At 40.8% G+C, this 24325-nt stretch overlaps 2 protein-coding genes across 3 annotated transcripts in view; one reads left to right on the top strand and one right to left on the bottom strand.

The window, feature by feature from the left end:
• Window positions 1-7068: 7068 nt before the first annotated feature.
• PPIL3 (peptidylprolyl isomerase like 3) lies at window positions 7069-17464 on the bottom strand (the record flags this gene model as incomplete). Its single annotated transcript, XM_079710681.1, has 7 exons — window positions 7069-7195; window positions 9570-9688; window positions 12495-12562; window positions 12935-13028; window positions 15177-15251; window positions 17099-17336; window positions 17436-17464. The coding sequence occupies 7 exons, from the start codon at window positions 17462-17464 to the stop codon at window positions 7069-7071; spliced, it is 750 nt and encodes a 249-aa protein (XP_079566807.1).
• Window positions 17465-19676: 2212 nt separating this feature from the next.
• Window positions 19677-24325, top strand: part of NIF3L1 (NGG1 interacting factor 3 like 1) — a gene marked incomplete at its 5' end in the record, with an annotated part of 11643 nt that continues 6994 nt past the window's right edge. For both annotated transcript variants that reach the window (XM_079709644.1, XM_079709645.1), the window contains 3 exons: window positions 19677-20112; window positions 21204-21366; window positions 24151-24277. In XM_079709644.1, the coding sequence (XP_079565770.1) occupies window positions 19677-20112; window positions 21204-21366; window positions 24151-24277 (726 nt within the window). The remainder of the gene's footprint in view (window positions 20113-21203; window positions 21367-24150; window positions 24278-24325) is intronic.

The following is a 24325-nucleotide window of genomic DNA, read 5'->3' as shown; positions in this document are numbered from 1 at the left end:
CCCGCCGCCATTTTACAGCCCAGCCGAGGCCTCCGCCGCCGCAGACAACATGGCGCCCGTGGGCTCCGGGGCTCGGCCCTCCCCGCTCCCTTTGGGGAAGGCAAACGTTCGAGAACCTTCCCCCGCCTGGCAAACCCTACCGCTACCCTCCACCAGTGACTGGAGCGTTGCGGTTCAAACACAAATTCGCAGCGACGGGCTTGGCAAAGCATGGAAGACGAGCGGGCCACCTTTATGCAGCCGGGAGGGTAGGGAAAAGGGGGGTCACCGTGCCGGAGACTGCGGGCGCCCAACAAGCTTGGAGGGGAGCGTCACAAGCGCTCTCGAGGCACAAAAAGAGGCCTTGACACCTGGCCTGCTTCCTCCTGCGTCTTACCGTCCTGGAAAAGAGTCCAAGCCTAAGGAGACAATGCTGGCGACGCGACCACGAAGAAAACGCAGCTGGCTGCTGCGAGCTCCGGCAGCAAAATGGAGCTGACAGCCACCGCGTCAGGACTCTCCTGGAAAACACGATGACGCTGCAAACGGGCCTCCGCCTCCGGGCGGGGCGCGCACGCGGGGAGGGGTGAGCCGACTCCAGCTCCGATTTGTGCGCAGGTTCTGGGTCGGGCGCTCAGCGACCAAGGGTGGAGGGAGGGAAGCTGTTGCTGGCCGCCATGTTGGCCCCGCACTCCTTTCCCACTCTGAGAAAACATTGTAAGAGTTGGAGAGAAGAGACTCGCTCATGGTCACTAAAAATTGTGTTTGTGAACGCTAGAAATGAGGAAAAGTGAGGGAAGCAGGGTACAAAATAGCCTGTGCCCTATTGCAACCGCTTAAACGATGCTCTAAAAAAAATTACACCATCTGCATCAAATAGCCCCAAATTGGGAATTGTCTGGATTTGGGCTTTTGTTAAAGTTCTGAGACCTGTTTAAAACTAGTTAAATCTTCGGTGGCTGGGACCCACACGCACTGAACTTGGATTGTAAAGATTTTTCCCGAGGTTTTAAAAGTCGAAGAAATGTGAGAGCAAAAGCCTGGAGACAGAAAGTGGAACACCTCACAAGCAGCATTTCCGCGTTAAGCGAGACCTCTGCGGTGTAAAGGTGAAGTAAACTGCAAAAGGGGGAAATGGAAGGTCATTAGAAGAAGACAATTATCAGGAAACAACCTCTGAACAACAAAAATCAAGCTGCAGTTTTTTTTCCAAGCTGCAATTTGATGGAACAAAGTAATTGCCAATCCTGACTCCCGCGCCCCGCCCCTTCTCCATTTTGTCACTTGAAAAAAATCACGTACTCATTACAAATTTAGTGGAACGCATAAAATTATCACGCATTACGGTAAAGAGTAATCTTACTGGTTTTATTTAGACAGGAGAGCAGCGTAGATAACCTGCCGGATACGGGTGCACAATTACTGTAGGGTAAAGTGATGAGGAATATGCATCCCCAGAATCCCTATGATTGTTTGCATTTCTTAAGCCGCTTCTCAAAATGGATTTGAAGATGCTTTAAAACCATTAATACCTAGATTCTTACATGGGGTCAGGATCACTAAGTACAAGGTAGGTATTTCACTTGTGAGGGAGAAATTTCTCACAGTAACTTGTGAAATTTACAGCTATTCGGTATATGTTTAACAGCACATTTAAATGTTAAGCAAAACCTAGGGAATCCCAGTCCTTGGAGTATAACAGTTAATCGAAGTCGTTGTGCTAAACACTGTACATAAATTCTCACTTAATCCTAACAGCAATCTAAATATGGGCATTAGCCATGTTCTCCTATTACAGGTCAAAGTTGCAGTTTGTGCAGACAGCAATTTAGAGTATTTAATTTCTTTAGGCGAAATCCTCACAGTAAAATTACAGGGTAAAAGCCAATGAAAAAATCTTGTACATGTTGCCAAAATTGCTTTCCAAAATGGCTTTAAATTTAGCAAAGCCCACATACAGCCGATTACTGGTTCAGGATATATCCAAAGTTTCATTAATGACGTTAGCCATTTTAGTGCGTCTGTTAGTGCATGCTATGGGCTGTTTGAAGGGCTATGCCCCCCCCCCAATATACTCATGTGTTTAAGTCCTAACTTCCACTCCCTCAGAATGTGACTGTATTTGTAGTGTGGACTGAAAAAAATGCACAATGTGAGAGTAGCGAGGTAAGTTTTATTTGGAGCAAAATGCCTGGGGAGATAGCCTCTCAGCTCTGTGGACCTGCTCCCAAGAGGTAGGGGAAGAAGTTAGTGTTATATATGATTTTAGTGAAGGGGGATATGTGCAGTCAAGCAAACCTTTTGGCAGAGGGTTGCTGCTAGCCACGAGGGGCAGGTAGTTGTCTCCATTAATGATTTTAGTGCTTTTCTAGATATGAGAAGATGCAAGAAATTGGGCTCATAAACTCTGAAAATATCTATCTGAAGGCCTGTTCTGCCAGTTTTTCCCAAAGCACAGGGTGCCTCATTCCTGATCTCCACTCTGAACCCCTTTCAAGGTGTGTTGAAAGTCAGTGACTGCAGTGGCTAGTGACTTCACTCTTACACACTAGAGCCAGATGGTAAGCGACAATTTTTAGTTGGCAGTAAATAGGGTCTTTACAGAGGTAATATGATTAAATGACGTCATTAGGGAGGGGCCTAATCCACTTTAGCTGGTGTCTTTATAAAGAGATTGGGAAACACACACCCAGAGGAAAGATGACGTGAAGACCGGAGATGGTCATCTACATGCCAAGGAGGAAGGCCTCAGAGTAAATAACCCTGCCCACACCGTGATCTCCCAACTTGTCTCTAGGACTGTGAGAAATTTTTCTGTTGTTTAAGCCACCCAGTCTCTGGTACAGTACTTTGTTTTGGCGGCTCTAACTAAATTAGTGCATAACATTAAAATTTTTGTTATTTTGGTGGATACTGAACTTGTAACTTTATTTTCTAATTAGTGAAGTTGAACATTTTCTCTTGTGACTTGCCCATTCATACCTTATTGCTTTTTTGAATGTACAGTTCTCTTTTGTCCTATTTTCGTGCAGTTAAACCTATTCCATCTTTACCTCTGTCAAGTTTGTAAACTGAGAAACTCCTTTCTTCTTCAGAGGAATTCTTTGAAATGTTTTAAATTTTTCTTCTGTTTTCTTTAAAAAGGCAACTCTTTTATCCATGTGGAATTTTGGTATATCATGTGAGGTGACATTCTTTTGCTTTTTTTTCTCCGTGTCATTTACTGGTTATCCTAACACAATTTATGGAATAACTTTTTTTTTTTGTCTGCGCTGTGCAGCACAGGGGATCTTAGTTCCCTGGCCAGGGTTCCAACTCGTGCCCCCTGCAATGGAAGCACAGAGTCTTAACCACCACCAGGGAAGTCCCCTCTTCTCTTTTTTTAATGATTTTTGGATACCGCTTTAAATAAACTATGTATACACTACTGTTTACACTCTATTATTCTAGTCTTATCCCTCACACCATCACAGTTTTAATATTGATATTTGCAGCTTTATAAAGATTGGGATTAATTCCTCTTTCATTATATTTAAAAAATTTTCCATTATCATGTATTCTTCTAGATTTGCTTTAGAATTATTATATGGAGTATCACTACCTGAACCACAATTGGTACAAATTGAATTTAAGGAACCATCAATCCATTAGTGAAATAGTAACCAATCTATCCACTTTACTAAACTGATTAAAAGTTGAGTCCTTTGTATTAAAATTTATCTATTTACATGTCTCTTAGGTCCTTAGACTGTGCTCCCATGGAGTAGACAGTGTCCGATGTCCTTTGTATCCAAACCTGGAAGAAGCTCAATAAATTACTTACTAGTTTTAGTTGTTCAAACAACAACAAAAAAACATGTCTTCAGGAATACCCACCATTGGGCTTCCCTGGTGGCGCAGTGGTTGAGAGTCCGCCTGCCGATGCAGGGGACACGGGTTCGTGCCCAGGTCCGGGGGGATCCCACATGCAGCGGAGTGGCTGGGCCCGTGAGCCGTGGCCGCTGAGCCTGTGCGTCTGGAGCCTGTGCTCCGCGGCGGGAGAGGCCACGGTGGTGAGAGGCCCGCGTGCCACAAAAAAAAAAAAAAGAAATACCCACCATAGAGATTATGAATGTGTTGCTAAATGGATTTGGAAAATTCCAAGTTCAACCAAGGTATGAATTACAACTATTCAATTTGCCATTAACCAAAAGGTCTGCAAGCCTTCTACTCAAGAGCTCCAAACGAGGATCTAACAGGACTCAAGAATTCTAATGAATTCAGGTACAATTCAAGAATGGTGGCTGCAGCAAAAATAGCCATGAAGTCTTCCCTCCCCTGAGAGCAAGGGAGACAAAGGGAGCAGCGAGCAGGCAGAGAAGTAGCACAGCCGGCCCTGAGAGAGTTAATCATGTTGCGAAGTAAATAGAAGTGTTTTCTTTCTCCTCCTGAGAGCAAGGGAAAAAAAGGGAGCATCGAGCAGGCGAAAGCAGCAGCACAGCCGGCCCTGAGAGAGTTAATCACTCCTTGTTTAACTGTCACTAATTTGTAGTAACTGGATTTGTGGTTTACAAGGCGAACCTCACTCCCTGACACTATGTAATTTACATTCGGCACCCATCACCCCTGACTCTGTGTGTTACATACCCCGTCTCTCACTCCCTGCACTTACATTCTACATGCCCCTCGTAACAAATCACCCCCTATAGTTTTTGAATTTCAGAGACAAGGTCACAGACCGATAAACCAGAGGCAAATGGACGGTTACCAGACTGCCAGACCCCAATTACCAGGCAGCCTGACACCAGCTATGACTGTTTTGAAATAATGCAAAGGAAAGGAAGCATGCAAGACCTTCACTACTTCGATCCTTATATACCCCGGGCTGTGAGCCCCACATCTAAAATCTCCCGATTCCCAAGGAGCGGGGGCACAGTTGTTGGGGCGCTAGCTTGCTGTGTCTTCCCTTCTGCCTAGCAGAAAAATAAAGCCATCTCTCTCTTCCTCCAAAATCCCTGTCTCCGTATTTCTGTTCGGCCTCGGTGCACAGGGAAGCCGATATTTTGGCAACGTGGTGAAGCAGGTTTCAGGCATAGTTTGTTTATTCTATCCCTTAAACTCGTATGAGTTTAAACTCCCTTTGCTGTGAAACCATGATTATTTGGCAACTTCTGATAGTCTGGGTCAAGGGTTGGCAAACTTCCTTAAAAGGCCAGAGAGTAAATATTCTAGGCTTGCAGGCTGTTTGGTCTCTGTCACAGCCAATCAGTTCTGCTCTTGTAGCACAAAATAACCAGAGCTACTGCATAAACGTGGAAATGGCAGAGTTCCAAGAAAATGTTATCTGCAAAAACAGGTGGTCAGCCTGAGGGCTGTAGTTTGCCAACCTCTTGTCTAGTTGGGGAACCACATTACTTTCATTTTAAAGAGAATTTGGGTTGATCAGCAATATTCTAATCTTCTAGTCTTCTGAGTAGTTTATACTTACTGCCAAGTAATACATGGAACCGAATGTCAATTATCCAACTGCTAATGTGATCAGTGAACCGGTCAATTCAGTGTGAGTGGACAGAAATCAACGTTCTGGATTTTGATCCTCATGGTAGCCTACGAGAGGCCCAAGGGGGAGCCAGTATACCTCCCTATCTATGAGATCCTTATGGGTACAACTAAGCAGACATAAGAATAAGACATAAGAATGAGCTCTAAGAACCCAGAAGTCATATTTGTACCACTAAAAAAATGGCACAGTTTGGAATAAAAATTGAGGCAATGTCAGTCAGTACAAAACTTCCTGACCATCAGTAAAAAACTCTTAAGGGTGGTGACAAAAATTCAATGACATGTTTGGAGAAGAAAGATATCAAGTATAAGAAGTGGCAAACCAAATTCTGGCCTAAAAGAGGCCTTAATACTAATTCTAGAAACTAATGGTTAAAAGGGTGAAACAAAACATGAGGGCATTAGTGTAACTGGCCCCTCAGTTTAGTGTAAGGTATGGAAGGTACCAATAGTAACAAGAGAATAACTGCAAGCTAACTCCCTAATTGCAGTTAAGAAAGAATCAATTAATTAGATCAGCCATCTGCAGAAATGATACAAATGAAGATATGTTTGGTATCAGTTTTAGGAATATCCCAAATCTAACCTAGGTGATCTAGACAGTGAGTGGGACATAGTTCTTTAACAAATCAATGGTAGAGCCTGATAAATGGCCTGATTAGGTGAGAGCCCTGATATGGTTAAGAGCACAGCTTCCATTTACTTGCTACAGAACACTTACTACATGCCAGAAGCTTTATACACACTATTTCATTTAATCCTCACAAGAGTCATGTGAAGGATTATTTATATATGAGAAAATTAAAGCTTGGAGATGTTAACTTGCCTAAAGTTAATAGTAGGGGACAGAGCTGTGATTCAAACCCAGACCAGAACTCTACAACTAATTGTATTTTTCAAATGGATCATCTGTAGAACTCTATCCTGCATTATATTTATTTATTTATTTTTTACCCTGCATTTTGAAAAGATATATTTTTTAAAAATGTTCCATGGGCAAATCAGTTGGGAAATTCCGAGTGTTTACTGTACCTTGAGACTTCTCTGAGCCTTTACTATAAATTTAAAGACCAGGGAAAATAACAACTGGGTTGACTGGCCTTTCTCGGCCATCTCTTTATTTGTCCTTCCTCTTTCTAACTGTATAAAGTAAATAATTAATAGAAAATAATATTTCCAGGATGTGGACTACATATGGTAGGAGCATGTAATTAGGGTGCTCAACAATGCCTGGATTTGAGACTCAGCATTTAAAAATGAATATTTATATGGAAAAACAAAATTAAACATAGGTTTTTTTTAAAAAAAAATTAAAGAAATGCATCAGGTAATAGTTACAGTAAAGATTACCCTCTAAGAATAGGAGTAAAAGCTGTTTGGCTTCCCTTGGTACCACCAACTCACAGAAGATCTTAGCTGTAAACAAGTAGATCTTAGTTGTAAACAAGTTGTATAATGATGCAATCTCTGACATAATTAAAACTGGGTAAACCATAATAGGTGTGTTCCTTGAATAGTTTGCCAAGTATTTGTCCAGGTCTATTATAGCTACTGAGCAAATGGGTTGGCATGAATAGTTATGTCCTTAATGTGTACATCATTAAGAGGTCGATATGTCTTCTCATTTACTGGTAACTTCTCCAATTCATCTAGAGTCTCCAGACCATCTATTACCCTGAAAGAGAAACAATATAATGTTTGAAAATATCCTGAGATCAAAACATAATATCCAAATATCTATAGCAATTACAGTCTCTCACCATGTCTCATAGTTCTTTGAATTCCCCAGTTGAGTGTACAATAAAATATCGCTTTGATTTTCTGCCATAGGTAGGGGCCAAAATTCAGAAACAAAAATTCATTTTTATGCCTTTAGACAACAATAGCAATGGAAAGGAATATTCCCACCAAAGTATCTAAACATTGCATTCGGCCTCATTCACATGGAATAGCTACAAATGGGGCCAATATAACCAGTCATAAGGTTTTCTTTGTTATAGGAAAAACCTGGAGAAAGTATGTAAGGATGACACTAGTATTATCAGTACTGCCCTACACTGAAGGTCCTGAAGTGGGTGGCCTCTTTGCACTTTATTGTTTAAATATGGTGTTTTTATTTTTTGCTTCTGGACAACAAAAAACAATATTCAGAATAGGAGAAGAGAAGATCAACAGTTAAGCCCACTTCCAGCAAGCCCATTTCATGTTTCTATCAAGAAAAAATATATATATATTGAGAGCTATCCTTCTAATATGTTCTAGAAAGTTAGTCTAAAACATTTGCTAAGAAAAAGTGGCTTTTTAGATAATACCTCCTAGTGCAATTCAACTCAATTCCTAAGACATACTATGTACTTTAAAAAACTATGTACTTAAAAAAAAAAGACATACTATGTACTTTAAAAAGTACCAGTACATACTATGTACTGGTACTTTCTTTTAATAAAATGGATAACATTTCCATTTTATTTTACATTTCCACTAAAGTGATACTATAACCAAAGCCTTTGGATTTTACACCCAAATGTAGGACAATTAAGGTCTTGAAATTATAAGCTTTAAATGCTTTCCCATGGGAAGGAAATCCAAAAAAAGAGGGGATATAGGTATATGTATAGCTGATTCATTTTGCTGTACAGTAGAAACTAACACAACATAGTAAAGCAACTATACTCCAGTAAAAACTAACCAACTAACTAACTAAAGTCTTTCCTACCTTCTGGGTCAGTAAGAGAGAAAGAGGGTACAAGAAACAGATCTCAGACAAAAAAGGGCATGCAGAATTGAAGCAAGTAAGCCTAGTTAGGTATCTGGGACATGGGCCCCTTTGAGAACCAGTGGAAAGCTATGTACCCTTTTTCTCAGAAAAATGTATGTGCATATATACAAAATAATTTCAAGGAGGTACTGGACCAAAGATTAAGAATCCTTGTTCTAAACTCTACAGTTTTTTTTTTACCAATCTAGTAAGATAAGTCCTAGTAATTACTAATCAATAATTCTGAATGGTGGGTTAAGGGAGAAAAGAAAAAAAAGGGACTCTGGTGCTCACTGCGGCAGCACATATACTAAAATTGGAAAGATACAGAGAAGGTTAGCATGGCCCCTGAGCAAGGAAGACACGCAAATTCGTGAAGCCCACAAAAACTACTAAAGGCTATAATATTCCTTTTCATTGATTATTACTAATCTATAAATTAGACATGTATATGGAATAAAAAAGAAAAGCTGTAGACTCTTCTATTTTTAATTAACCTAGCTTGGCATTCAAACTGTTAAATAAAACAAACTCTAAAACTGTGCCTTGGTTTATTAAGCATAGTAAATATTTGTTGACAAACTGACTTCCTGTTGATTTATAAAAGCAATTCCCAGGTAGAGTGCTTGTAATGGATATTCTTACAGAGACTGCTAAACACTCCCTAGGATCCAATCTCCCCTTCTTATTCACAGAGGCCTGGTTTTATTGCAAGTGGCAATATGTCTGGCTAAGAAACACTGCCTACCCTCCCTTGTAGGTAAGTTCTGAGCTTTTGGGAAAGGGGCTGACTCAGCTGGCAAGCACCTTTGCCCTTCCTCCTTCTTCCTGCTTGGAGTACAGCTGTTCCGACCGGGGCTGTGCTGCCCGTTATGGCCATGAAGTGAGCTTTAGAATGACAGCTAAAGACGGTTGAGAAGAAAGACAGAGGCACCTGGAACACTGGTGATATAACAGAACCACCATCCCAGTCCATCTTGTTTAAGCAACTGTTTTTCAGATGTGTTAGTTGATGCAAGATGTTATTCTTAATGAAAACAGATACATACTGTTAACTTGCATAATGATCCTGAAAAAACAGTACTGGCCCTTCTTTTACAAAATAAGAAAACTGAGGCTCAGAGAGGTTGTACGTTTCCCAAGGTCACAGAGCTGTTACGTGGTGGACTTAAATTTCAGGTACGTTTAGCTCTCATACTGCTCTTTCAGTATTAGTTATGCTATCATCACAGCCACTCATATGCATCCTTTGCACTGAAATTCCAAAGAAAACCATAACCAGAATACTCACTTTCCAAATACTGTGTATTTCATGTCCAGATGTGGCTGCTTCCCATAGGTGATGAAGAACTGAGATCCATTGGTGTTTGGGCCATTATTAGCCATAGATACAACACCTCTAACGTTGTGCTGAAAAAGAAAGACCAAAGTATTAGCTGTTTTTACATAAGTATTCCAAATAAAGGATTGAAACAAGATGTGCACTCTACCTTCCCACTATTTAAGGGATCAAGAAAACATGTAATCAGCTTCCATTAGGGCTAATCCAAATGTTCAGTTTCTGTATTATCTGTATCTCTGGAAACTTGTATCTAAGTTGTTTATATATCAAATCATATTCTCCAATTAATTTCACCTTTGGAGAAGCAGAGCCACAGACACTTTTGGCAATACCAATGTATAATAGAAATAATCCTTACATTTATATTAAGGAACAGTGTGCTGGCATGAAATGATCAGGCAGACAACAAAACCAAAATCCCCATAATCTCTTCACATATACACTGGACTCTGGCTAGTTTCTTTATCTGTAAAACAAGGGAGGTTGGACTAATTCAGGGGTTTACTCATAATTCAAATGCTCACAAGGGTTACCAGATAATAAACTGATAATTGGGCAGAATGTAAACATTAGGGGATGGTGGAGCCTGGCAAAAGGAATAGTGTAGCTTTTGCCTCATGACGTTTACAATTTTTTTAAACCAATGGCCATAGAGAATACATCTGTGGGTCTTCCATCTATGGGCAGTCAGTTTATAACCCCAGGACTGGATGATCTAAGGAAGGCCTTGTCTAACTCTAATATTCATGATACTATTTGCTATACAAGGGACTGTGTACAGGAATTAAAAGGACTTTACTGATAAGATTGAAGACAGACAGAACTGTCTTACAGGGAGATGCCCAAATATAAAATATACTAAAAGTAACTCCAATGATTACTCTACCTTTAGCTATTCATCAGGGGACACTAATAAGACAAACTACAGAGATGCAGCTTCATAGAGATATTAATGCTTTACCGTTCCCTAAAAGGTGACTACCAATAACAAATGTAGTGTTTGATACATACATAAGAATATATGTACCACTTACAACTTAATAAAATCAGCACCCATTAACCTATTTCCAAATTTTAAGAATTAAAATTTACCAAACTGTTGCATATGCCTATGTGCTCCTCTCAGCTATTACTTCAGCCTCTCCAAGAGGTAACCAGTGTTCTGATATCTTTACATTCGATACATGCCTATACAATATATTGTTTCCTTTCCCTTGTTTCTGAGCTCTATAAAATAGTATCATACTATTTGTAGTCTTCCAGGAAATGATTTCTACACTTAACATTATGTTTCTAAGATTCATACATGTATACATAGCTGTAGTTCTGACTTCTTTCACTGTATAACATTTTACTTCTGAATATACTACAACTCGTCCCTTCAAAGATCAACAGACATTGTTTCTAGACTTTTGTTATTACCAATAGTACTCTAGGAACACTCTTGTACATGCTTCCTAGTGTACATGTACATGAATTTCTCTAGGGTAAACATGTGGGAATGGAATTTCTGGGTTAGAGTACGTGAATATTCAATACATATCCTCAACTCTGGTATATAAGAAAATAGTTCTTAACCTTGTCTGTCTAGGAATCACCAGGGAACCTTAAAATACAGTCGAGGTCCTAATCAGTTCTACTGACTTTTTCTCTAGACTTAGGGAGGTAAGGCCCTAATCTTTTATAGTTTTAAAACTTCCACAGGTGAATCTGTAACAGCAAAGTTTGAAAACCACTGGCATAGGATGACAGATTAGTACCAAGGAGGCAGTCATTCATTAATGCCTAAACAATCATTTCATTTCCAATTCAGAAAAAGGATGACTTTTTAAACAATTTATCACCTCCTAACCCCAACTCTGTAACAATATTTCTTTATGATAGAAAAGCAAAAGGATACATTTCTCCTAGTCACCATCCAGAGATAAACACTGCAACAAATATTTTTCAGAAGTTTTGCTGAGTATATTCTACTATAACTGAAAAATAATATACTAAATTACATATTCTGATTGAGGAGAACTGATGTCTTTTTTTCTAATTATAAACTTATCATTCTATGCAGACACAAGTTTGAAAGACCACACAATACATTGTTAACTCATGTCATCTCTGGGGAATGGAACTGATTTTAAAAAAAAAAATTGGCATGTACTAGTTTTTTAATTTTTAGAAGAAAAACAAATTCTTCAGAAAGTTTGAAAAATACAAAAAAAAAAGGAAATATAAATATCTAGTTTTACTATGATGAAGATTTATTTATATGTACTTCTCTTTGACCTAGTTGAGATCTACCACAGACATTAAGTTAATACAGGAATATTCAAACATCTCAGAGAAGATGGTAAAAGTTGGAGATTGATAATATTGCAAGCAGGAGGTCTGACAGTCTCTCCTCTCCACTCTCAAAAAGAAAAGGCCAATGAGGGACTTCCCTGGCGTTCCAGTGAAGATGCCGCCTTCTAATGCGGGAGGTGAGGGTTCGAACCCTGGTTGGGGAACTAAGGTCCTGCATGCCACAGGGTGCAGCCAAAATTTAAAAAAAAAAAAAAAGGTCAATGATTCACGTCATTCAACATGAATTTTATAGTGAGGCATTAAGCCCCTTAGGTACATTACTGATTAAACATTTCAGATTGGACCCAAAGATGAGCTCACTTAGAGTCAAGATTCATGTGATGGTGAGATTCCAGTATATATTAGGCTAGAACTGCTACTTATATTTTCTCCCTGACATCACTTATCAAGTATGCAAAAACTACAAAAGAGTATCTTTACTAATTATTTTAACCTGTATTATTACAACATATGTATCAAAGTTTCCAAGTGTAAACACAGCATGAAAAAATAGATTTTGAAGTATTTTGGATTTACCTTAAGATATTCACTGTATTCATCTTCAAATTTCCTGCCCCAGATACTGCTACCTCCTCTTCCAGTACCTGTATTACAAGACGAACAAATGAAAAAAAGTATTTAATTAAAGCTGAAAAAGGGTTCATTTTCTAAACATAAGGGCTAGTTTATATAGCATAACTCTTTAAATACAAATAAAATTTGGTACGTCCTCTCTTACTTACCAAAATTGAACTTTAAAAACCATAAAAATAAAATATCTTTACAAAACCCAAAAACCCTCCTTATCAATACTGTTCATATTTTAGGGCTCGGTGCTAGTAGCTTCTGCTTAAAAATTTCTTGCTAAGGTAAGTTATAAAAACCCCACATGCTTTTATTTTTCTATTCTTTGTCTAGTCTCTTCTTCACACTACATACCCTAGGTATATACCCTAGGTATTACTGGAATAACTTACCTGTCGGATCTCCTGTTTGAACCATGAAACCCTTGATATTTCTATGAAATATACAGCCATTGTAGTAATTACTGGCACAAAGAGCCAAGAAATTCTGAAGAGAATAAAAACAATGATTGAGAAATGATGTAGCAGAAGATAAGAACCATTTAAGATTTAAGAATATTTAAGATAAAGAACCAATTGTAGGGACTTCCCTGGTGGCGCAGTGGCTAAGAATCTTCCTGCCAATGCAGGGGACATAGGTTCGAGCCCTGGTCCAGGAATATCCCACATGCCGCGGAGCAACTAAGCCTGTGTGCCACAACTACTGAGCCTGTGCCCTGGAGCCCACACACCTAGAGACCATGCTCCACAACAAGAGAAGAGAGAACAATGAGAAGCCCACTCACCACAACTAGAGAAAGCCTGCGCACATTAACAAAGACAGAACACAGCCAAAAAAAAAAAAAAAGCCAATTGTATTTACTGAAAACTCTACAACAACCTATTTAAATGATAGCTTTTAGGCATTACTTTGGATAATGTCACTGCCTAAAACTCTTCAATAGCTTCCTTCTGTTCTTGAAATAAAATGCAAAATCCTCAGGAGAGCCTAGCAAGCCCTGCATGACCTAGCCTACTTCAACATCTCATAATGATAATAACCCCTTCCCTGCTGCTTACTGTGTTAACCCCATCAGGCTTCTGAAAATTCATCCAAAATACACAGGCTTTCCCACCTTAAGGCCCTTGTACCTGTTATTTCTATACCTGGAATGTTCTTTTTATAAGTCCTTCCAGAGAGATGCCTTCATTACCTTTCGCACTCAGTTTTTTTTTTGGTTTTTTTTTTTTTGCGGTACGCGGGCCTCTCACTGTTGCGGCTTCTCCCGTTGCAGAGCACAGGCTCCGGACGCACAGGCTCAGCGGCCATGGCTCACGGGCCCAGCCGCTTCGCGGCATGTGGGATCTTCCCGGACCGGGGCACGAACCCGTGTCCCCTGCATCGGCAGGCGGACTCTCAACCACTGCGCCACCAGGGAAGCCCTCGCACTCAGTTTTTTTTTTTTTTTTTGCGGTACGCGGGCCTCCCACCGCTGCGGCCCCTCCCATTGCGGAGCACAGGCTCCGGACGCGCAGGCTCAGTGGCCATGGCTCACGGGCCCAGCCGCTCCGCGGTATGTGGGATCCTCCCGGACCGGGGCACGAACCCGTGTCCCCTGCATCGGCAGGCGGACTCTCAACCACTGCGCCACCAGGGAAGCCCCGCACTCAGTTTTTAAAGCATCAGTTTCTTGGCTAGGCTTGCCCTCACCTTCTTTTAAATAAATCCTTTCCCATTATTCTCTATCTCACAACTTTATTTCCTTCAAAGCATTATTACCCTCTAGAATTACTTTTTTTCTAGAATGAATCTTCCCCCCTGCCTATCTTCCCGGGTAGAATATTAGCTCCACAATAGCAAGGCATGTCTCTTGCTCATCACTGTAGTTCTAGTTGCTGGCAAGATAGCTATATATATTCATTCATTAAGTAATTTATTTATGGAAGGCTATCTTTTTCCTTCTTGTATTTCTCTCTCTCTTTTTTTTTTTTGGCTGAGCCACGAAGCTTGCAGGATCTTAGTTCCCCGACCAGGGACTGAACCTGGGCCATGGCAGTGAAAGCACCAAGTCTTAACCACTGGACCACCAGGGAACTCCCTCTTTTTCCCTTGTTTAAATGACAAGGATAGAACCTTGTCATTTAAACAAGTGAAATAATGCATGGAACAGTTCTCTTACCTAATATCTAATGATTATTTACATTTCTTGAGGAAAATGAGCCAAAAGAAAAAGATACCAGCCACTCTATGGTTAGAGAAAAATTCTCTACCCTTTCTTTGATCCAAATTTGACTTCAGAAAAAGAAGTGTAAATTAGACCAGAAATTATCATTGCGGGTTTTTCTTGACAATAGTTTTTTTTTTTTTTTTTTCCCCCGGTACGCGGGCCTCTCACTGTTGTGGCCTCTCCCGTGGGCTCCGGACGCACAGGCTCAGCGGCCATGGCTCACGGGCCCAGCCGCTCCGCGGCATGTGGGATCTTCCCTGCATCGGCAGGCGGACTCTCAACCACTGTGCCACCAGGGAAGTCCCTCTTGACAATAGTTTTATAGAAACTTTTTTTTTTTTGGATGTTGTTTAAGTTAGATGACTCAATTCCAAAATGGTTATCCTGTTGCATTAACTCATCTTTTATATATACATTACGGTACTCACTTCACATGTTTTGGGTGTCCTCTCACAGAAGACTTCTATTTTAATATCACCTACATCTGTATGCAGTGTCACCGACTAAAAAGGAGAGAGAATGTGAGAACGAATGAGATTTCTTCAGGTGACTTTGTACACTGTATCATTTCCCTAACTAGATATTAAAGATGACTACCTGAATAAAAATGGAAAGAAACACCATTTCAGAGATCCACCCACACAGTAGCTCTGAGAGATAAGTTGTATTTCTTCAAAATTTATTTCAGCAGTAGAAAAAAAATTCCAGAAGAGAAACATAAATGTTAAGGTAAAATGATATCTATGCTAAAATATTTGGGAGCAAATATTGTGATGGAAATAGTCATTTTAAGTTTGAATTTTTCATCAATAAAAATAAAAACAGTTTTTATGTTAGTATTACTGACTTAAATGGCAATTCACTAAGTCATTAATATATATTGAAAAACAGTAAGAAAATGACTTTTACAAACATAGTTTCCACCATTTCCCTTATGTAATTTAATTGTGAGAGAGTTAAAAGACAATTTCTTTCTCCACTGAAGACAACAGACATAAAAAGTGTCAGTGTTTTCAGATCGTAAAAGTGCAGAGGTAACTAGAGTACTTCTTGCTTGCTTTTTGTTTAATCTGTTGTTTTGGTAGCTAGAATATTCCTTTTGTTACCCCATTCCAGAGAGGGTGGAATACTTCTGAGGCTTCCTTTTTAAATTCTCTTCTTACAGTAGTTGTCCACATTAGATCAAGAGCAAAAGGATCCAATTAAAATGATCACACCTGGCTATGCTGTTCTGACCCTGCAACACCACCTTTCCATCTCTATCCATCTTGTATCAATCTTTTTCCATAAAAGGTAAATTCTGTGTTTTAAGTGAAAAACATAATCTGAAATCACTTTACACTGTATGCTTCTACAGATTGTCATTGATCTGTTTTGTCACTGAAATTTCCATGCAGTTTTATTTCCCTTGACTGAATTTCTAAAAATTACTTATAATGAAAGACATTCATAAGAATTCTGTAAAATTTACCATTTTTCTTCTTGATGCTTTCAGGAAGTACTGTTACTTTCTCAGTTTACTGAGAGAAGTTCAAAAACGAGCCTCTATTTCCAAAAGAAAAAACAATTAAATTCATTTCCCTCTCTTAACTCACACTTGCTCATCTTTACCGCATATTTAACAGAAAAAGTCTCGATGAGCACCCATCCTGCTCCAAGTAATAAAAACCCGATTATGAAAGCGATCAGGGGATACTACTCGTCTCAAGCCCCTCAAGGCCTACTTCCACTGCTCACTCTTCACGGGCCGGGTACATTCCCTCCTTGGGGTCTAGGCACTGGACGTTCCCCTTGCCTGGAACACGTATACTCAGACATCTGTATGGCTATTTTCCTCACCTCCAAGTCTCTTCTCAAAAGTCTGGTCTGGACCTGATAACTCTATTTAAACCTGCCTTAACGATTTCCTTTTCCATAGCACTTAGCACTAATATACTCTATGCTTTACTAATTGTCTTATTTCAACAACACCCTCCCCGTACAGAATACTCACTGGAAGCAGCCCAAGAACTAACATACACAGCGCTCTGCGAGCATTTGAGTTAAAGTGAATGAAAGACGTTACCCCATACTTACTTAACCACTTCGATTAGCACATCGGTTGTTAAAAGAGCAAAGGTGCAATCGCAGTCACCCCCACGGGTCTGTAGATTCGAAATCAAGTTTCTTCAGGCCACCGGAAGTCGAGCAAGGGACCCATTAGAGAGAACGCCCCACACCTGCTCGCCTCCTCCCTCCGCCCCCTCCTCCCTGTCTCAAACCAAACGACTAGAACTAGGGAGACACCAATTTCTCCCCACCAGGAACACTTCTGACTATGAAAGGGTCAAAATTATCTTTAAATAATTACACTAGGACAAGAAGCGTAACTCTGGTCAACCTCTAGAAGTGCCTTGGGCTCAGACGCAAAACGATAAGGACCACCTCCCACCGGCTCCCCGGCCCCGCCCACTTTCACGAAGCCAGGAAGTTCCGCGCAGGACCGGAAGTAGCGCTCGCCAAGTTCCCGGGGCTGGTGAGTCTTGGGCGGGTTAAATTTCAACGTGAGAAGCTGAGGCCTTGGCGGTGGGCTGTGGTTTACGAGCCTGCTGCAGCGAAAGGTGGCAGGGGAGGAGATAGGCGCAGAAAAATGGCTTGCCGCGGGAGAGCATAGCGCTCTAGAGGGGCCGGGGACTTAACTCACGGACTTATCGGCCGTGCCACTTGCGCTCTTCATTGTCTAGAAAAGGCCTGAAGTGGGACTGAAACAAGAGGGCGCAGTTTGCAGGCTGTAAAGTGGGTCTTGCTAATGAATCTTAATAATAAATAGTGCAGACTCTAGGCCAGGCATTGTTCCCCGCTTCACGGTTAAATCTTGCAACCACGCTGTGAGCTGGGCACTATTATTTGCACCCTTCAGAAGTGGAAACCACAGAGGTAGAGTCCTCAGAGACAGCTGTGGCTTTGGGAGTCAGTCTGGTTTTAGAGTCGGTGCTCTTCCCACCATGCTCTGCCGCCTCCCATTCTCGTTAATTGTGACTTCAAGCTACTCAGCTTCGTAGGAAATGGGGAGTGTTTTGTTACTTACAAGGGCTCCTTCAAATGTAACAGTAGGTAACAGAACTGGCGTGGTGGCCCACTGGAGCGTCACTTTAGGGCTTGCCAGATTTACAAGAGTCTGGAGAGTGGAGTAGTATCAGGACGTGGAATCTGGAGAGTGGAAGTGGTATAAGGACCCTTAGAAGATCTTCCAAGACCCCAGGTTCCAGTGGTTCCACCTCACTCCAAACTGTATATTGAATAAGTGCATTAAGTATTAAATATTTCTTTTTTTATTTTATTTTATTTTTGGCTGCATGGGGTCTTCGTTGCTGCACGCAGGCTTTCTCTACTTGCGGCGAGCGGGGGCTACTCTTGGTTGCGGCGTGCAGGCTTCTTCTTGCAGTGGCTTCTCTTGTTGCGGAGCACAGGCTCTAGGCATGCGGGCTTCAGTACTTGCGGCTCATGGGCTCCAGAGCGAGGGCGCAATAGTTGTGGCGCACGGGCTTAGTTGCTCCACGGCAGGTGGGATCTTCCCGGACCAGGGCTCGAACCTGTGTCCCCTGCATTGGCAAGGTGATTCTTAACCACTGTGCCACCAGGGAAGTCCCAATATTAAATATTTCTGCGTACAAATATTGAAAAAAAATTGCTTTTGAAATTGAGTTATGAGTATTTCATTAAATTTACAATTGACTATGCTTTCTTGTTAATTATTTTGCATATCATGAAATGCTTTTCTTCAAAAACAAAAGTGTTCATAGATACTAAATTTAAGAATGGAGCTGACAGTGTTATCTTTTGTATTGGATATAGATGTCTACAAGGCTTACAGACTGTGTGGGCCCTTACATCTTCACCTCTCCCACCTCTTGATTCTGGCCTTTGTGTGGCAGGTAGCTGTTGGCTCAGGGGCAGCAGCTCCTGCCCTTTCCTGCCTTGACCCTACCCATTCACAGAGTGACTCACCTGTGCATCCCATGGTTCTGGTTGCTGATAAAACACTTAACTTTTTTTTTAAACTAATATATTTTTTTGAATTTTATTTTATTTATTTTTTATACAGCAGGTTCTTATTAGTTATCTACTTTATACATATTAGTGTATACATGTCAATCCCAATCTCCCAGTTCATCCTACCACCACCCATACCCCGCCACTTTCCCCCCTGGGTGTCCATACAAAACACTTAACTTTTAAAATATGTTACTGTTACTCTTTTGATAAAGCACTTTTTATTGTCAGTATGTACCACCCTAACTCCAAATTCTGCTATGATGGGGGAAGGGGTCTGTGTCAGTCTGTATAGTAAGCATTTAGTGCCAGCCTATGTTGGTGATCCTGAGATACAGATCCTCCAGTAGCTTTAGCGTACTGGGGGAGACAGACAAACAGGAATATAATATTATGAGAATACCTAGTGCAAAAGCAGGTGGAACAGGGAGAGGGAAGACACTGAAAAGGAAGGTTTGTCAAGAAAAGCTTTATTTAGGAAGTCGAAAGGGTCTTGGAAGGAAGGGTATAATATTTAGAGAAATGGAGAAGGGTGGTTGAAGCCCAGGTGGGGAGAACAAGAACAAGGGTGTGTGGGAGGGGGCAGGGAGGAGGGAAGGAACATAATTGTGTGTTGTGCAGCAGGTTTGTGCAAGGTGACTTAAACATATTAATCCATTTACTCCTCCAGACGGCCTGTGAGGTAAGTTACAGTGTCTCCCTTTTGTAGATGAGAAAACAAGCTCAGAGAGGTTAAATGACTTACCTATGGTACCTATGGTGTGCCGGTAAGTGGCAGAGCCAGTATTTGAAACCAGGCACATAGGACTACAGCTCTTTTGCTCATATGCTTTGCTGTCTCAAAGGTCCATTTTCCGTGTTTTGACTTCAGATACTCAGTTTTACCTGACTTCTGCATGTTGTCATCTCGTGTACGCCTGGTGCCCACGACAGTCCGCCGAATCCATTCCCCAATCTGCACTTCTTCCCGTTCCTTCATGGATCTAAAGGCTGTCCTTTCCTCCTTGAATGACTTTGCATCCCTCTCCTTTGCTGAGAGTTGGGACAATGTTGGATTACTGGTGGAACCAAGCCCACCACACACTGTAAACACGCTCTTCCTAACCAATGATTTGACAGAAGAAGTGATGGACGAGGCGCTGCAGAAGAAGGCAGATCTCATTCTCTCCTACCATCCGCCCATTTTCCGACCTATGAAGCACATCACCTGGAAAACCTGGAAAGAGCGCCTGGTGATCCGGGCGCTGGAGAACAGGGTCGGCATCTACTCTCCTCACACGGCCTATGATGCTGCTCCCCAGGGAGTCAACAACTGGCTGGCTAAAGGGCTTGGTGAGAAGCCTCTTGTTCTTTCATATTCAGTAGTTTCCCTACCAGTGCTTTGAAATTTTAGAATGTCTTTCCAGTAGTCTTTTAAATGCTTTAGGTATGGGGACCATTATTCTATTTTTATATATTTTAAAATAATCTTGCTGAAATCTGGCATGTAAGTTGCATTTGAAAAATGAAATTTTTATCCTTAGTGAATAAGGACAGCATAGGAAGTCTTCATTTTTGATGGAGCTTTGTGATTCCTTACTCGTGTGGCACAGTGCCTGGCACTCAGGCACTCCAGAAACGCTTGTTAAACTGAACTGAAAGCTGAATCCTCTCCAAAATATACTTCATATGTCAATCAAATAGAGTTTTATTTTTATTTATTTATTTATTTATTTATTTTTGCAGTACGCTGGCCTCTCACTGTTGTGGCCTCTCCCGTTGCGGAGCACAGGCTCAGGACGCGCAGGCTCAGCGGCCATGGCTCACGGGCTTAGTTGCTCCGCGGCATGTGGGATCTTCCCGGACCGGGGCACGAACCCGTGTCCCCTGCATCGGCAGGCGGACTCTCAACCATTGTGCCACCAGGGAAGCCCAAATAGAGTTTTATTGAATTAGTCCTTATGCCCAGCACAATGAGGGAAGTCAGCATATGTGTTTTAGCTTTTAGTAAGTCTTTTTAGTTAACTCACTTTGGGCCGAAGGTTCTGTGATGATATAATCTGGATTAATGTGGTCAAGTAAATTATGGGCATTTGCAACTTGAATCATAGTTCACATGAGTAAATTTAGTAAGTGGTCACAATTCTATATGTTATATAAAAATTCATGAGTCAGTCTTGTCCAACTTTTTGTGATATTTACGAGTCTTCTGGAAAATCTGAAAATAAATTTGATTATGTATGTCTGTACTAAATCCCTAAATTATGGGGATTGTTGGATGTATATATAAGGGATATGTACGTGTGTGTATATTATGTAAGCATCTGAGAATGAATCTTTTCAAAAATACTCATTTCTTAGAAGTTTTGCCCATAGTGGTTTATCTTTCTAATTTTTAAATAAACCCACAAAAACTCCAATTTCTGACAATTTTTTCTTTATAGGAGTTTGCACCTCCAGGCCCATCCATGCTTCCAGAGCTCCTGACTACCCCACGGAGGGAACACACAGAGTAGAATTCAATGTTACCCACACCCAAGACCTGGACAAAGTCATTTCTGCAGTGAAAGGAATTGCAGGTGTATCTGTCACTTCTTTTTCTGCTAGGTACAATATCTTTTCCTCTTTTAGTGTATATTAATTTGTAAGAATCTTTCTTACAAATTCTATAACTCTGTTATTTAAGTTTGTAGCAAATCACTTTCCTAGGGTGGGTTTACAAAGCAGCATACTTCTCATTTGCCTGCGGGTCCCTAAGGAGAACCATGGGATCTTTTCAAAGCAATAAAAATGATAAGTAACACTTATTGAGTATTTTCTATGTGGGAGGGACTATATCACACATCCTACAGTATTTCTAATCCTCCTGGCAATATTGAAAGTTATTTTTACCTTAGGGTATGCAGATATACCCTAATTATATGCTGATAACATAGGTTTACTTTGATCAGTTCCCAGCAAATGATGATTCCCAAACACTTGAAAAGAAAAATACATTAAAGTGCCTCTTGGAAGGTCAATCATTTATTTAATTAGGGCTGAGATACCAAAATGTTGCTTCACAGACGTCCCTGGTGGCGCAGGGGTTAAGAATCCACCTGCCAATGCAGGGGACACGGGTTCGAACCCTGGTCCGGGAAGATCCCACGTGCCGTGGAGCAACTAAGCCCGCATGCCACAACTACTGAAGCCCACGCACCTAGAGCCCATACTCCGCAGCAAGAGAAGCCACTGCAATGAGAAGCCTGCATACCATAACGAAGAGTAGCCCCCGGTTGCTGCACAGCAACAAAGACCCAATGCAGCAAAAAATTAATTAATTAATTAATTTTAAAAAAATGTTGCTTCATTAGAGTTTTTTGGGGGGCTGATTTACCCTAATACCTACTAAAACATCGTAAAAGACAAGTTATTCAAAGCTAGGACTTAATAATTGTTAAAAAAAAAAAAGATAGGTACAATGACTTTTTTATAAAATGGAAATCTATTGCAATAATCGCACCTTGGGTAAACCCCATTGGCTACGATACTGCCACTGCACAAAGCTAAAATGGAAATCTATATCAGGCTACACCAAAAAGTGACTCTTTGATGAGTGGTTTTTAAGTGTAGATACATTATAGTAAAATCGTAGTAAATGTCCTCTAATAATATTGGGGAATTCCAAGAATCTTAAGAAAAATTGTTTATAAGATTTTGCATAGGTTCCAGTCATGGTGTCTTTTACCATACTGAAATACTGTGTAAATACTGAAATTAAAATTATACAAATAAAGCATGAAAAATTTAAGCAATACAAAAGTTCTCCTTGTCCCCTCTACTCAATCCCAGTATCTTCAACTCAAGTTGTCTTTTCCTTTGTTTTCAGAGAAGTGGGTATCTTTCCAAACATGTATAGGGACACAAAAAAATGTGTAGTTTTGTCTTATTCATTGCTTTCTTAATTAAATGGTATGCTGTATTTGCCTTTTTAACTTAAGATGTCCTAGAAATCTTTCCATGTATGTCTCTCTCTCTTTTTTTTTTTTTTTTTTGCGGTACGCGGCCCTCTCACCGTTGTGGCCTCTCCCGTTGCGGAGCACAGGCTCCGGACGTGCAGGCTCAGCGGCCATGGCTCACGCGCCCAGCTGCTCCGCGGCATGCGGGATCCTCCCAGACCGGGGCACGAACCCATGTCCCCTGCACCGGCAGGCGGACTCTCAACCACTGCGCCACCAGGGAAGCCCTATGTCTCTCTTTTTAATTGCTATGCAGTGTTTATTATGAATGTACTGTAATTTCTTGAAGTATTCCTCTTCCTAACTGAGGAATTTTTAAAACACTGATGCACATTTAGTTTGGTTCCAGTTTCTCCATATTACAGGTAATATCTGGGATTTACCATTAGATTGGGGGCCAGACATTGTTTTTGCTTTTTCTTTTCAAATCTCTGCAGATGGTTCCAGTGTTGAAATTACACTTCCACATTATCTTTTAAGGTGTCTTAGTTCTAGAATTCTATAATTATATTTAGAGTTTATGGTTAAATACAAAACTTCCTTGATGCTAGTTTTTTTGGAGAGGCTCTGGGGCATGGTTTTTTTTGGTGGGGGGGCTGTGCCCCACGGCTTGCAGGATCTTAGTGCCCAACCAGGGATCCAGGGATTGAAGGGATTGAACCCGGACCCCAGCAGTGAAAGCACTGAGTCCTAACCACAGAACCACCAGGGAATTCCCAAGGGCATTCCTTTTTTTATTTTTATTTTTTTAAGGGCATTGCTTTTTAAAGGGTGATTCAGGGACCTCTGAATCATTGCTAACGGGTGCTTACGAAAAATGCAGATTTGGGGCTTTATCCTAGATCTGTGTAATTAGAATGGGGTTTGCCTGAGGATCTGTCCAGGAGATTCTTGTATTCAATGATGTTTGAAAATTAACTTTTCTAGGGCTTTAAAAAAATTCAGTTTGCCCCAGCCCCATTCATACATGTTCTGTTTCACTGGATCTATAGAAGGGTCCAGCAGCTGTTATTTTAAGAAGCCAACAGGAGATTTCTGATGCACAACCAGGACTAAACTGTTCTAGAACAGGGGTTTCAAAGTGAGGTCCCTGGACCAGCAACATAAGCATCACCTGGAACTTGTTAGAAAGATAAATTCTTAGCCCCCACTCAGGCCTACTGAATTAGAAACTCTGGGGGTAGGGCCCAGCAGTCTGTTTTAATAAGGCCATGAGATGATTTTGATGCATGTGAAAGTTTTAGAAACACTATTCTAGAAAATAGTTTCGCTTGGAATTAAATCCTAAATTCCATATAAATCTAATCTCCTATTATAGGAGGTTGTAAACTGTGGATTCTTTTAAATACATTGTTTATATTTATCCTAAACCAGGAAGTGACTTTTTTTCTAGGACTGATGATGAAGAACAAACACGGCTCAGTCTGAATTGTACTCAGCAAGCTTTGATGCAGGTGGTGGCTTTTCTTTCCCAGAACGAACAATATTATCAGAAGACTGAAATTCTGTCACTGGAGAAGGTAATAAAAAATATGTTACTGTGCATTTCTGTTTGACAAATTCATATG

Source organism: Hyperoodon ampullatus (genome assembly GCF_949752795.1).
Source record: "Hyperoodon ampullatus genome assembly, chromosome: 8".
NCBI classification, from domain to species: domain Eukaryota; kingdom Metazoa; phylum Chordata; class Mammalia; order Artiodactyla; family Ziphiidae; genus Hyperoodon; species Hyperoodon ampullatus.
This window is presented reverse-complemented; position numbering and strand designations above follow the sequence as displayed.